Raw genomic sequence first — 10,688 nt, 5'->3', positions numbered from 1 at the left:
AAAAACAAAAAAAAAAAAAAAAAAAAAAAAAAAAAAAAAAAAAAAAAAAAAAAGACTAACAACAACAAAAAGAATGATTCACTTGGATTTTGCCATAATGCCATACTATATATTCAGAGACGTGTAACTGGTATTAGACAGAAGCAGTTAGTTCAGTGGAGGAAGAGTGGCCTTGTGGAGCACAGCAGGGCAGGAGGTAAGGGAAGGACTTGTCTTCAGGTACCTGGAGGGCCTCCAGCTTGGAAAAGGATTAGGACACTGACTCATTTTGGCAGAAAGAACCAAAGTGACTGGCAGAACCTCTACTGGTTTCAGTATAGTGTAGAGTCCACAGGGGAGGCTGTGGGAAGCCCCCAGAGAAGGCACACTGCCTTCCCAGATCCTGAGCCGCTTGTCCTGGAAGTTTAGAGTGAGACCAGATGGCTATTTGGCTGCGTAAAAGACTCAAGTGACAGATGGCAAGTAGACTACATCCTTCACCTTGGTGTCCTTTATCCACCTGGGAACCTCTTAAAAATAGATTTTCAGAGCATATTTCCAGAATTAATAACTTAGAATCTCCTGGGGTGGAACTTAAGGGTGGTCTATGTTTAGAAAATAAATCTCTCCAGATGATTCTAGTGTAGCCACTGGCATGAACCAGCCTCTGGCGGCCACCAAGTAGGTGGCCTGGTGGGCTTTGAGACCGTCTGTGCCCAGTGAGTGATCTGCGGTCGAGCTGAAGCTGGAACACAGGCCTGAACGCACTCCCCCTCACGTTGCCCTCATTCTTGAAGGGCATCTAAGGTGGAGTGGTAGGGCAGAGAGACAGGCAGCAGGATCTGGAGACTGCTGACCTAGCTGTATCTTGTGACTGGTGTCCCTTGTTAGGGGCTCCTGCCCCCACATGCTAGAGTATTCACTACTGTGCTCTCTTAAAGGCGACTCCCCTTGAATGAGCCACAGACATAGCTGGAGCGTGACTTGCTGAGACTGCAGTGCAGCCGGCAGCTGCCGCATCCTGTGAAAGCCTTTTCTTTATGGGAAGTGAATGAGTCAGATGGGCCTGACTGGGAAACCCATTATGAGGAAATACTGAAGTGCAGAACAAAATGGTGTTGAGCCAGAAAGGAAGCAGTTAGGGGTTCCCAGCTTTGAAACATCATTGGGAAAGTGCTCCTGACGAGGGTGAAGGAGGTTGGCTCCTGTGTGCCTTTCATTCTCATAGCCTGGCCGTAACTTGGTTAGTAAGTGTTGAGTTCTTCCTGTTATGTCCAGGGTAGGAAGGGCAAAGTGTAAATGAGGTGCAAGCTCTTCCTTTGTGGCACTCCCTGGAGTGGAGAGAGGTGTGTAAGCTGATACAGAAGAAGGTTGGGCACTCAGCTGGACGCGTCGGTTATGAAAAAGACAGGAAATAGTAGTCCTTTGTTGCTAAAGTTTTTTAGGCAGAGAAAGGGAAACTTTTGAGAGAGAGAGAGCATAGCGTCCACAGAGCCACAGAGGTATAAATGCAGATTTAGAGAGGTTGTGATGTTGGACTTAACAATGAGAAAATGAACCTGAGCAGCTGGCAGACCTGGAAGGCCACGGGCACCTGCTGGAAGGAGGGGAGTTAGGAGTTAGAAGGTTTTAGGACGGCTGCGTCTTTGCCTGCGTTGACACTGCTCTGGAAGGTTGCTTGACTGGAACTTAGGGGCTGCTGAAGAGGAGCCCAGTGCTAATTATCTAGTTAAGGATCTGAAGTTAAATAGTAGAACTGGGGACAGAAGGAGGGGACGATTCAGCTGATATGTAAGGAAGGGACTGTGTAGGCATGGACATGATTCTGCAGGTCATCACAGTTCTCAGGAGAATAATGGAAGAGCTGTGTGCCAGAAAGCAGACTGCCAGAACACCCAGGTCTCGTATTAACTTGAACGTCCCCTCTTCCCACAGGTTAGAAGTCCAAGCCGATGTCCAAAAGGAAATTTTCCCCAAAGACACAGCCAGTCTTGGTGCAATTAGTGACAACGCAAGCACTCGTGCTATGGCCGGTTCCATAATCAGTTCCTACAACCCACAGGACAGGTATGTGAACAGTCAGAGCCCGGGGCAGGCTTTATTCATTGGGTGCTAGGTCTTCAGAAGATCACTCCTCATCTGAGGGCCCTGTGTGTCGTCTAGTCGGAGATGTGTGTTGGTGAATCCATTGAGCACTTTTGTGGTACTGGAGCATTTAGCATCTCTGGACTCTTAGAGACTACCTGCTTTCTTCCCTCCCTGTTTCTTTTCCCATCTCCCCTCTTCTTTTTTCTAGCTGTTGGCACAGTCTAATTCAATTTGGAACCCAAAGAGCTGGGTTGATATTGGCTGGTGTCTTAAGTCTAAGGCTTCTGTTGCCCTTTGCTGGATCTGGTTCCATACTCTCTTTGCTTTCATTTGGAACTTTGTGTCTGGCCTGGTATGGTTGAGGGCCTCCATACTGCAAAGGTTATGGCTTTTGACTGTGGCACAGTCATAGAAAGCTGCCAAGTTGCATTCACATTCATATTTGAAGTAAGATAGGATGAGGTTCTTAGTTGAACTCTGGAGGACCTTTTTAGATATTCTAAGGAGAGGTTTTGAAGAGTGTGCACATGCATGTAGAAAAGGGAAAAGTGCGCTCTGGTCCACTTTGACCCATCTCTTCTAACTACTTAAGCCAGAAACCAGAAACTATTTTGTGAGCAGCTATAACAGAACCTAGTATGACTCAGTGTGATGAATTTGTCTCCACAGAGAGTGCAACAATATGGAAATCCAAGTGGACATTGAAGCCAAACCAAGTCACTATCAGCTGGTGAGTGGGAGCAGCACAGAGGACTCGCTCCATGTCCATGCTCAGATGGCAGAGAATGAAGAGGGTAATGGTGGTGGTGCTGGCGGTGGCAGTGGTGGCAGTGAAGAGGATCCCCCTTGCAAACACCAAAGCTGTGAACAGAAAGACTGCCTGGCCAGCAAGGCTTGGGACATCAGCTTAGCCCAGCCTGAAAGCATCCGCAGTGACCTAGAGAGCTCTGACACACAGTCGGATGATGTGCCAGACATCACTTCAGATGAGTGTGGCTCCCCCCGTTCCCATGCTGCAGCCTGCCCCTCGACCCCCAGAGCCCAGGGTGCACCAAGCCCAAGTGCCCACAGGAACCTCACTGCTCCAGCGGAGGGCCAGACTGTTCTGAAGCCAGAAGACTATGAAGTGGAATGAAGGCTCCTGCTCTGAGAAGCACACTTGTTGTAACTGCATCTTTTGGAATCTTTTTTGGGGGAGGGTGGGGATTTATGTATTTTGTTTAAAGATTCTCTGGTCAGGGTTCCCCCAGGGAAGTTCTGAGAAATTTGCAATTTCTTACCAGATAAAAAATGAAATTTATGCCTCTAATATCCCTCCCCTTAAACCCCTTGTTTTTAGTTTTAATTTATTGGTTAAGCTGATGTTGGCAATCTGTGAGGTGTGTCAAAGAATGTACATATGTATGTGTGTATATTGTATGTATGCTAACATATTATTGATGACACATTTTAATAAAGATTTCTGTGGTAGTTCACCTCATCTCACTGTCCTTGGCTTGGGTAGTCCTGCAGAGCCAAGTGTTTATTGGAAGAGTAGTCTGTCTTTGATACTTGTTAGACCTGAGGGGCTTCTGAACCCCAGGGAGAAAGGGTTTTCTATTCCACCCTGCTGTCCTGACAGAAGCAAAGCCAGGCTAGCTTTGCTGCTGTGTAGTCTGAGGCTGCTGGAGAGGGAGGAGGGAGGAGACTGAGCTGACTTGTTGGCCCTCTAGAGGCAGCTCGCACTGCTCCTGTTGGGGCCTCACTCCCCATCCTTGATAGTCACTGTTAGTCCTTGGGGTGGCAGTGTGTGGAGAGGGCTTGGTGACCCTTCCAGGGCCACAAGTTAGGGAACAGGGCATTCTTTTCTCTCCCAACTGGGGCGCAAACTCAGGACCTTGTGCATGCTGTGCAGGTGCTCTACTCTTGAGCTACAACCCAGCCCCAGGAGCAGATGCAACTGCACGATCTCCAGGCAGTGGCATGGGTGTTGGCTGTGCTCTCAGGTATACACTTGCTGCCGCAAAAGCCATGCTCGGTGTTGCCAATCTAGTTTAAGGAAGACTAAGAAATCAGGCCTCTGATGAAAGGAGGCATGCCACCAAAATCTCTGAATCTAATTGTGCCTGCTCTTAGACATTTTATCAGAATTGAGCTGTCAGTAGTAGGAATTTGGGCACTGTCAAGAATAAGGTCCTTGGTGTTGGGGTACAGTTCAGCGGAAAAATGCCTAGCATGTAAGGCCCTGGGTTCAATGCCCAGCACCACAAAACAGTAATAGTAATAATAAATAATGTCTTTAGAAATGAAAGCTCATACAAAGAATTTCAGGGAAAGTGACCAAGAGACTTGCATGGTTCAAGATCTGACAGCAATAACCCTGGTGACCATGGCAGCTGCTTTCTGTGTCCCCATTTTTTTTTTTTTTTTTTTTTTTGGTTTTTCGAGACAGGGTTTCTCTGTAGCTTTGGAGCCTGTCCTGGAACTAGCTCTTGTAGACCTGGCTGGCCTCGAACTCACAAAGATCCTCCTGCCTCTGCCTCCTGAGTGCTGGGATTAAAGGCTTGCACCACCACCGTCCAGCAAAAATAAATCTTTTAAAAAAAAAAAGAAAATCAAAAACGAGCTTTCGAGAGGTGAAGACGGCTGTAATCGATGGAGAGCTATTGTTTCAAGCTGTGACCAGGCCAGCCCCACTGTGGATCTTAAATGAAAGCACGTACGTGCTTTAGTTTCTGCTGTAGCTCTTTGTTTTACAACTGCTTTGTCTTTTCATGTAAACAAATGCGATCTCTCCAAATATAGCAAACCATTAAAAAGAAATTGTTGTATACCCTGTTATTTGTGATACTGCTTCTGAAGCAGCTTAAACTGACTGAATAAATGCTAGAAATTCAGGCTGAGAATATGCCCTTCTGTTTTCAGGAAGTAACATTTTTTCACAAGGAGGGTTGGTACAATTAGTTTACTTAAGGGGGGGCGGTGTCTGTCTGTCTGTCTGTCTGTCTGTCTGTCTGTCTGTGTGATCTTTGCATCGTGTATGGTGCACCAAACAGTAGAAGCTCTGATGAACAACACCTGTCTTTGTCAGCTCAGTCTCACCTTACTGCTGTCTCCTCTTGCTTCCTTCCCCAGTTATGCTGTTATTGCCTATGGCTGTGCCAGCTGCCCAAAACTAACCTGCGAGAGGGAAGGCTGCCAGACTGAGTTCTGCTACCACTGTAAGCAGATATGGCATCCAAACCAGACCTGCGATATGGCCCGTCAGCAGAGGGCTCAGACTTTACGAGTTCGGACCAAGCACACTTCAGGTCTCAGCTATGGGCAAGAGTCTGGACCAGGTATAAGCTGGCATTTCTTCATTGTCTCCTTATTGGTATCTAGAATGTACATCCAGAACTAAGAGATTGTCTCACTGTGTAGTCAGGTAGCCTCGAGATCAGAGAACAGAAAATACTTGGTTCTTCTGAATAGCTGAGACTACAGACACATTTGGTTACAGGTTTAATGATACATCTGCTGTGTTGCTTCTTGTTGGCCATGATAGGTAATCCTAGCTGTGTAAAATTGGGATACAACAAAATGGAACTTTCAAGTTGCTGTCTTAGTATTTGTCTCAGCTTGGAGAGCTCTTTGCTTTTTTCCATGAAGGACAGAGAACCATTTAATTAGTGTTAAGCCTGTCCTGCTTGTCATCTAGCTTGAAGTGCGTCACAGCTTTTTGAAGTAGGGCACAGATTTAAGAAAAGAAAATAAACACTGTTTAGGTTAATGATTAACCTGAAAGGGGAACTGTCTCAGTCACCCTCCACTTTGATTATTAAGAGCAATCTTTAAAATGTCAGCATCTTTTAGATGTACCTTGTCTTAACTGCTGTCATTTGAGCAGGTTAGTAGGAGACAAATCATGCCATTTGCTTTTTCCTAACACAACACAGTCTCTGAAATGGTCACTTTGACAGGACAGTTTGTAAATGCTTGTGAAAATCACCAGGTACATGCTATATAGATGTTCATGTGGCTTCTGATTTTTAAATTTGAAAATGTCATGGGAAGGAATTGTAAATGGTTAACAACAAAAGTTAGTTTGCTAAAGAACTGTTGTCAAAACTTAAAGCTGACCGGGCTGCAGAATTTTTTTTGCTAAAATGGCCTGTTTTTAATCTGTCAGCCACTGACGACTGGTAGAAATTCCATTTGCCTTGGAACCGCTAGTCCGTCTCCATGCCCTGCTGTGACTCAAGTGCTGTGTAAGATGTCAGTTACAGGAATAGGCAGCCTAACGTGAAACCAGACTCATTTTATGAGAATTCCTGAGTCTGGGGAGCAGCCCACTTGGTAGAATGCTCACTTAATGCATGCACTAAGCCCTGAGATGATCTTCAGCACCATAGAGGTCAGTCATGGTGGCACATGCCTGCAATCCCAGCACTGGCCAATAAAGGCAGAGGATCATAAGCTTAAGATCGTCTTCAGAAATTACATGAGACCCTGTTCCCAAAACAAACACACACAACAAATGTTCTGGATATTTATAGTCAGCCTTTCAGGAAAGTGTTGTACAATTTGGAATCTGCAGGCAGTCTCCTGACTGCCTTGTCATCATTTTTAACGTACACTCTTAGTATTGACTAGTAAAGTCAGACTAGATTTAACTGGGGTGTTTTTTTTCTCCCTGTCTTTCCTTTCTCACCTAGCAGATGACATCAAGCCATGCCCACGATGTAGTGCTTACATTATCAAAATGAATGATGGAAGCTGTAATCACATGACCTGTGCAGTGTGTGGCTGTGAATTCTGCTGGCTCTGTATGAAAGAGATCTCCGACTTGCATTACCTCAGGTAAGGTGGGCCATGTGTCTGTCGCTCTTGTCATCCTATTCTCTTGCTCACTGGGGGTAAAGGATACCAAAGAGCCATAGTTGATCCCATTCACAGAAAAAAGAAACTTTTTTAAAGCTCACCTCTGGTGTTTTCTCCAGCAGCCTTGGCTGTCTGTCTTCACTACCTTGCTCTCTTACCTGCTGCATGACTTTTAGGGCTTTCCACAGTCTGGTTAGTCATGCTGTTCAAATAATCTGAGCTTGCTGTTCCCTGTGTCTCTTCCTCCAGGTTTGCTCATGTTATCTTTTTGGCTACAGTTACTTTCTGACCACTTCCGCCTCCTTGCGTCACCCTTTATCTCAGACTGTTCAGTTTCTGATGTTTAGGTTTACTTTTTCATTTTTTAAAGTTATTTCTTTTGTGTGTATGCACTTGTGTGCACCATACTGTAATACATGTAGAGGCCCGAGGACAACTTGTGGGGTCAGTTCATGTGACTTCTGAAGGTTGAGCTTCATCAGGCTTGAAAGCAAGAGCCTTTACCCACTGAGCTGTCTTGGCCCTCCTATCTCCCCTCCTCTTTTTTTGAGACAGGGTCTCACTGACCTGTAGCTCTGGCCCAGAACTCACTATGTAGACCAGGATTCACACCCACAGAGAACTGCCTGTGTCTGTGTCCTGTTTAAAGGTGTGCACTGCACAAAGGTGTAGGCTTTGTTTGTTTTTTGAAACAGGTTGGCTGATTTTGTCTTGAACTTGACATAATTCAGCTTCCTCAGTAGACAAGTGTCACTAGGCTTGGTTTGCAAAGCTTTTACTTGTCCTTGAAAGCAACTTAAATGCCACGTCATCCACCAGCTTTCCAATTTCTGCTGCGTCCTTCAGTGCCATGCCTTTTTCTCTTTGCCGTTAAGTGTTGATTTACAACACTTTTTGCTGTACATGTTGCTACTTCTTGGTACTTCATACCTAATCTGATTAACTGATCTTTTTACAGTTCTTTCCACATAGTAAGTTTCTAAAGGATTGAGTGACTCTTACCCTACATAAGTTAGCATTTAGTAACATCATTGTGTAGCATTCACTGTGAGATGAGACACTTCATTTCCAGTTTGGTGAAAATTAGAAGGCTTATATATAGCAGTCATTGACTAGAGCCACAGGACTGAATAAGACAGGATTTCTACTTTTTACACTGTTAGCCTTATCAAGTAGAGATGGTAGCACAAAGGGAAGGAGGTAGAGAATCAGAGATAGAAGGGCAAGGGTCACAGTAGCCATACTCAGAGTTACAAACTCACAGGAAGGGCATGATGAGTCACTACTTTTCCCTAGGAAGCTGGTTTGTATCGGTTAGGTATGGTGGGACATGTGCCACTGAACTGCAGTCTGTTCTGAGCTGCAGGACACGGCATGTTGGCTGAGATATCAAGTGCATAAGCTAGACAGGAGCTCAAGTGGTGCCAGTCAGGGTAATTGTGTCCATGTTGTAAGGAAAATGTAGATACGTGCAGGGAAGAAAGAAAAGGAATTTCAATTTTGGAGGTCTTCCTTTACCAAAAACCCCCACAAAGTCCGGAACCCCTTGTCCTTTGCTCCCTTTTATCTAGTAGATCTGTTTTCTATTGCCTCCTGTCATTTAATGAGTCACTCTTATTGAAAAGATGGGTGTTGTTCTTATCAAGCTCTCTGATGACAGTAGCTGTGTCTGTGGTGCTGACATTAACCTCAGCTTGTTTCCCCTGTAGTCCCTCTGGTTGTACATTCTGGGGCAAGAAGCCATGGAGCCGGAAGAAGAAGATTCTTTGGCAATTGGGCACATTGATCGGTGCTCCAGTAGGGATCTCACTCATTGCTGGCATTGCAATTCCTGCCATGGTGATTGGCATTCCTGTTTACGTTGGGAGGAAGGTAAGACATGCCTTTCTATGCCTGCTACAGCTTTGACTTTGTTGGCAACAATTTGAAAGGAAAGGAAAGGAGCTTATATTTCAGGACTGCGTGAAAACCAGCTGGTTTGTAGATAAAAATAACTTTAATTTCTTAAATGGATTTTTATAAACCCCCATGAGATCTGAAAGTTCTTATTAACATCCTAGGCCTGGTTTGTTTCAGTGACTTGAGGTGAAATGCTTAGCTTCATTTCCCTGAACTGCTTTGTCTTTTCATGGATTAACTCTCCTGCATTCGTTTATATTTTCCAGGTCTGGGTTAGGTTGAAATTTGAGAAAGATTCCTCTTTGGGTGGAGGGTATGTTTTAATATAACTTGCAAATGAACATTTGTCCTTTTTTTTCCCTGGTGAAATACTGATGTCCTGATCTGCTGACCTGGATTTTCTTTTTATTCTTAGATTCATAGCAGATATGAGGGAAGGAAAACCTCCAAACACAAGAGGAATTTGGCCATCACAGGAGGAGTGACCTTGTCAGTCATTGCATCCCCAGTGATTGCTGCTGTTAGCGTTGGTAAGCTAGTGGGGCCTACAGCTCCCTGTTAGCTTACTGTAGCACGTCAGCCAGCTAGCCAGGTGCTTTATTGTGGAGATACTTCTTGTGTGTTCATGTGTGTGGTGTCAGGGCAGGGGCACTTGTGTGAATGTGGGAGTGTTGGTGGAAGCCAGAGACCAACCTCAGGTGCCATTCTCAAGAGCCATCTACCTAGTTTTTGATACAGGGCAGGGTCTTTACAGGCTAGGAGCTTGTCAAATTGGTTGTCCAGCAAGACCCAGGAAACCACCTGCCCTGTCTCTCCAGCACCAGATTGTAATTGTACACCACCACTTTTGTCTTTTTACCTGGGTTGAACTTGTGTCTTCATGCTGGCAAACAAGCACTTTACCAACTGAGGGTCTCCCCGACCTGAAATTAAATCTGAATAGACACTGTTACTGTGGTGACTTCTCACTACACTGCATTATCAGAGTGTCCTAGGCTAGGGCCTGGAACTCAGCACACAGAAGAAGGGTGCGTTAAACAAAAATTAAACACCACATTTTTAATTTTCATCCTTTTCTTCTACTTGTTTGTGATAGGACTCACAAAACCACTTTTATTTTCTGTTAATGCCTCATAATATTTTGAAGGTATGAGAGTTTTAGAAAAATGTTAATCTGCTCTGGTGGTACATCCCTGCCGTCCTGACACTCAGGAGGTGAAAGATGAGGATCAGGAGTTCAAAGCTACCCTCAGCTACACAGCATGTTCAAGACCAAACTAAGCTACACAAGACCCTGTCTCAGAAAAACAAAAACAAAATTAAAAAAAAAATCTTTTGTAGCCAGCATTTCATGAGTTTCATCATTTGTCAGTAGTGGTTCTGAGTGTCTCACATGTGACTCTATTCAGCCTTCATTAAGAACCACAAAGACAGCCTAACTAAAGATATAAATACAGCCTATACAGTGGAGCCAAGGTGAGTGCCTGCGACGTGAATGCAGACAGTCTTTTTGTTTGCTTTGGTTTTCTTAAGATTTATTTGTTTTTTATGTTCATTAGTGTTTTGTATGTATGTCTGTAGCTGGGTAGTACTGCAAGCCTTCAATCCCAGCGCTAGGGAGACAGAAGCAAGTAGCTCTCTTATGAGTTCGAGGCAGCCTGGTCTATAGAGTGAGTTCCAGGACAGCCAGGACTGTTACCCAGAGAAAACCTGTCTTTGAAAAAAAAGGCAGAGGAGGAAGGACATGTATGTCTGTCTGTGAAGATGTCAGATGCCCTGGATCTGGGGTTACAGTTGTGAACTGCCATGTGGGTGTTGAGAATTGAACCTGGGTCCTCTGGAAGAATATCCTGTGCTTTTAACCACTGAGCCATCTCTCT

At 44.9% G+C, this 10,688-nt stretch overlaps 2 protein-coding genes across 3 annotated transcripts in view; both read left to right on the top strand.

The window, feature by feature from the left end:
* The window catches only part of LOC126507819 (E3 ubiquitin-protein ligase RNF19B), a 33,318-nt gene that overhangs the window by 13,584 nt on the left and 9,046 nt on the right, over positions 1-10,688 (top strand). Inside the window, exons 2-5 of one of the 2 annotated variants that reach the window (XM_050152599.1) lie at positions 5,182-5,387; positions 6,747-6,888; positions 8,619-8,781; positions 9,224-9,338. In XM_050152599.1, the coding sequence (XP_050008556.1) occupies positions 5,182-5,387; positions 6,747-6,888; positions 8,619-8,781; positions 9,224-9,338 (626 nt within the window). Of the gene's footprint in view, positions 1-5,181; positions 5,388-6,743; positions 6,889-8,618; positions 8,782-9,223; positions 9,339-10,688 lie in introns of both variants that reach the window. The other variant, XM_050152594.1, reaches the window with a different exon arrangement.
* LOC126507829 (E3 ubiquitin-protein ligase RNF19B-like) lies at positions 55-3,542 on the top strand. The gene is made up of 2 exons (XM_050152612.1): positions 55-2,046; positions 2,737-3,542. Exons 1-2 carry the CDS (start codon positions 1,793-1,795, stop codon positions 3,200-3,202), a joined length of 720 nt encoding a protein of 239 aa, XP_050008569.1. The 5' UTR covers positions 55-1,792; the 3' UTR covers positions 3,203-3,542.

The sequence above is a fragment of the Alexandromys fortis genome, unplaced genomic scaffold (genome assembly GCF_014885135.2).
Source record: "Alexandromys fortis isolate MF-2015 unplaced genomic scaffold, M_Fortis_MF-2015_v1.1 scaffold_26, whole genome shotgun sequence".
In the NCBI taxonomy this organism is placed as follows: domain Eukaryota; kingdom Metazoa; phylum Chordata; class Mammalia; order Rodentia; family Cricetidae; genus Alexandromys; species Alexandromys fortis.
Note: the sequence above shows the minus strand (reverse complement) of the source record. Positions and strands in the feature narration are given on the sequence as shown.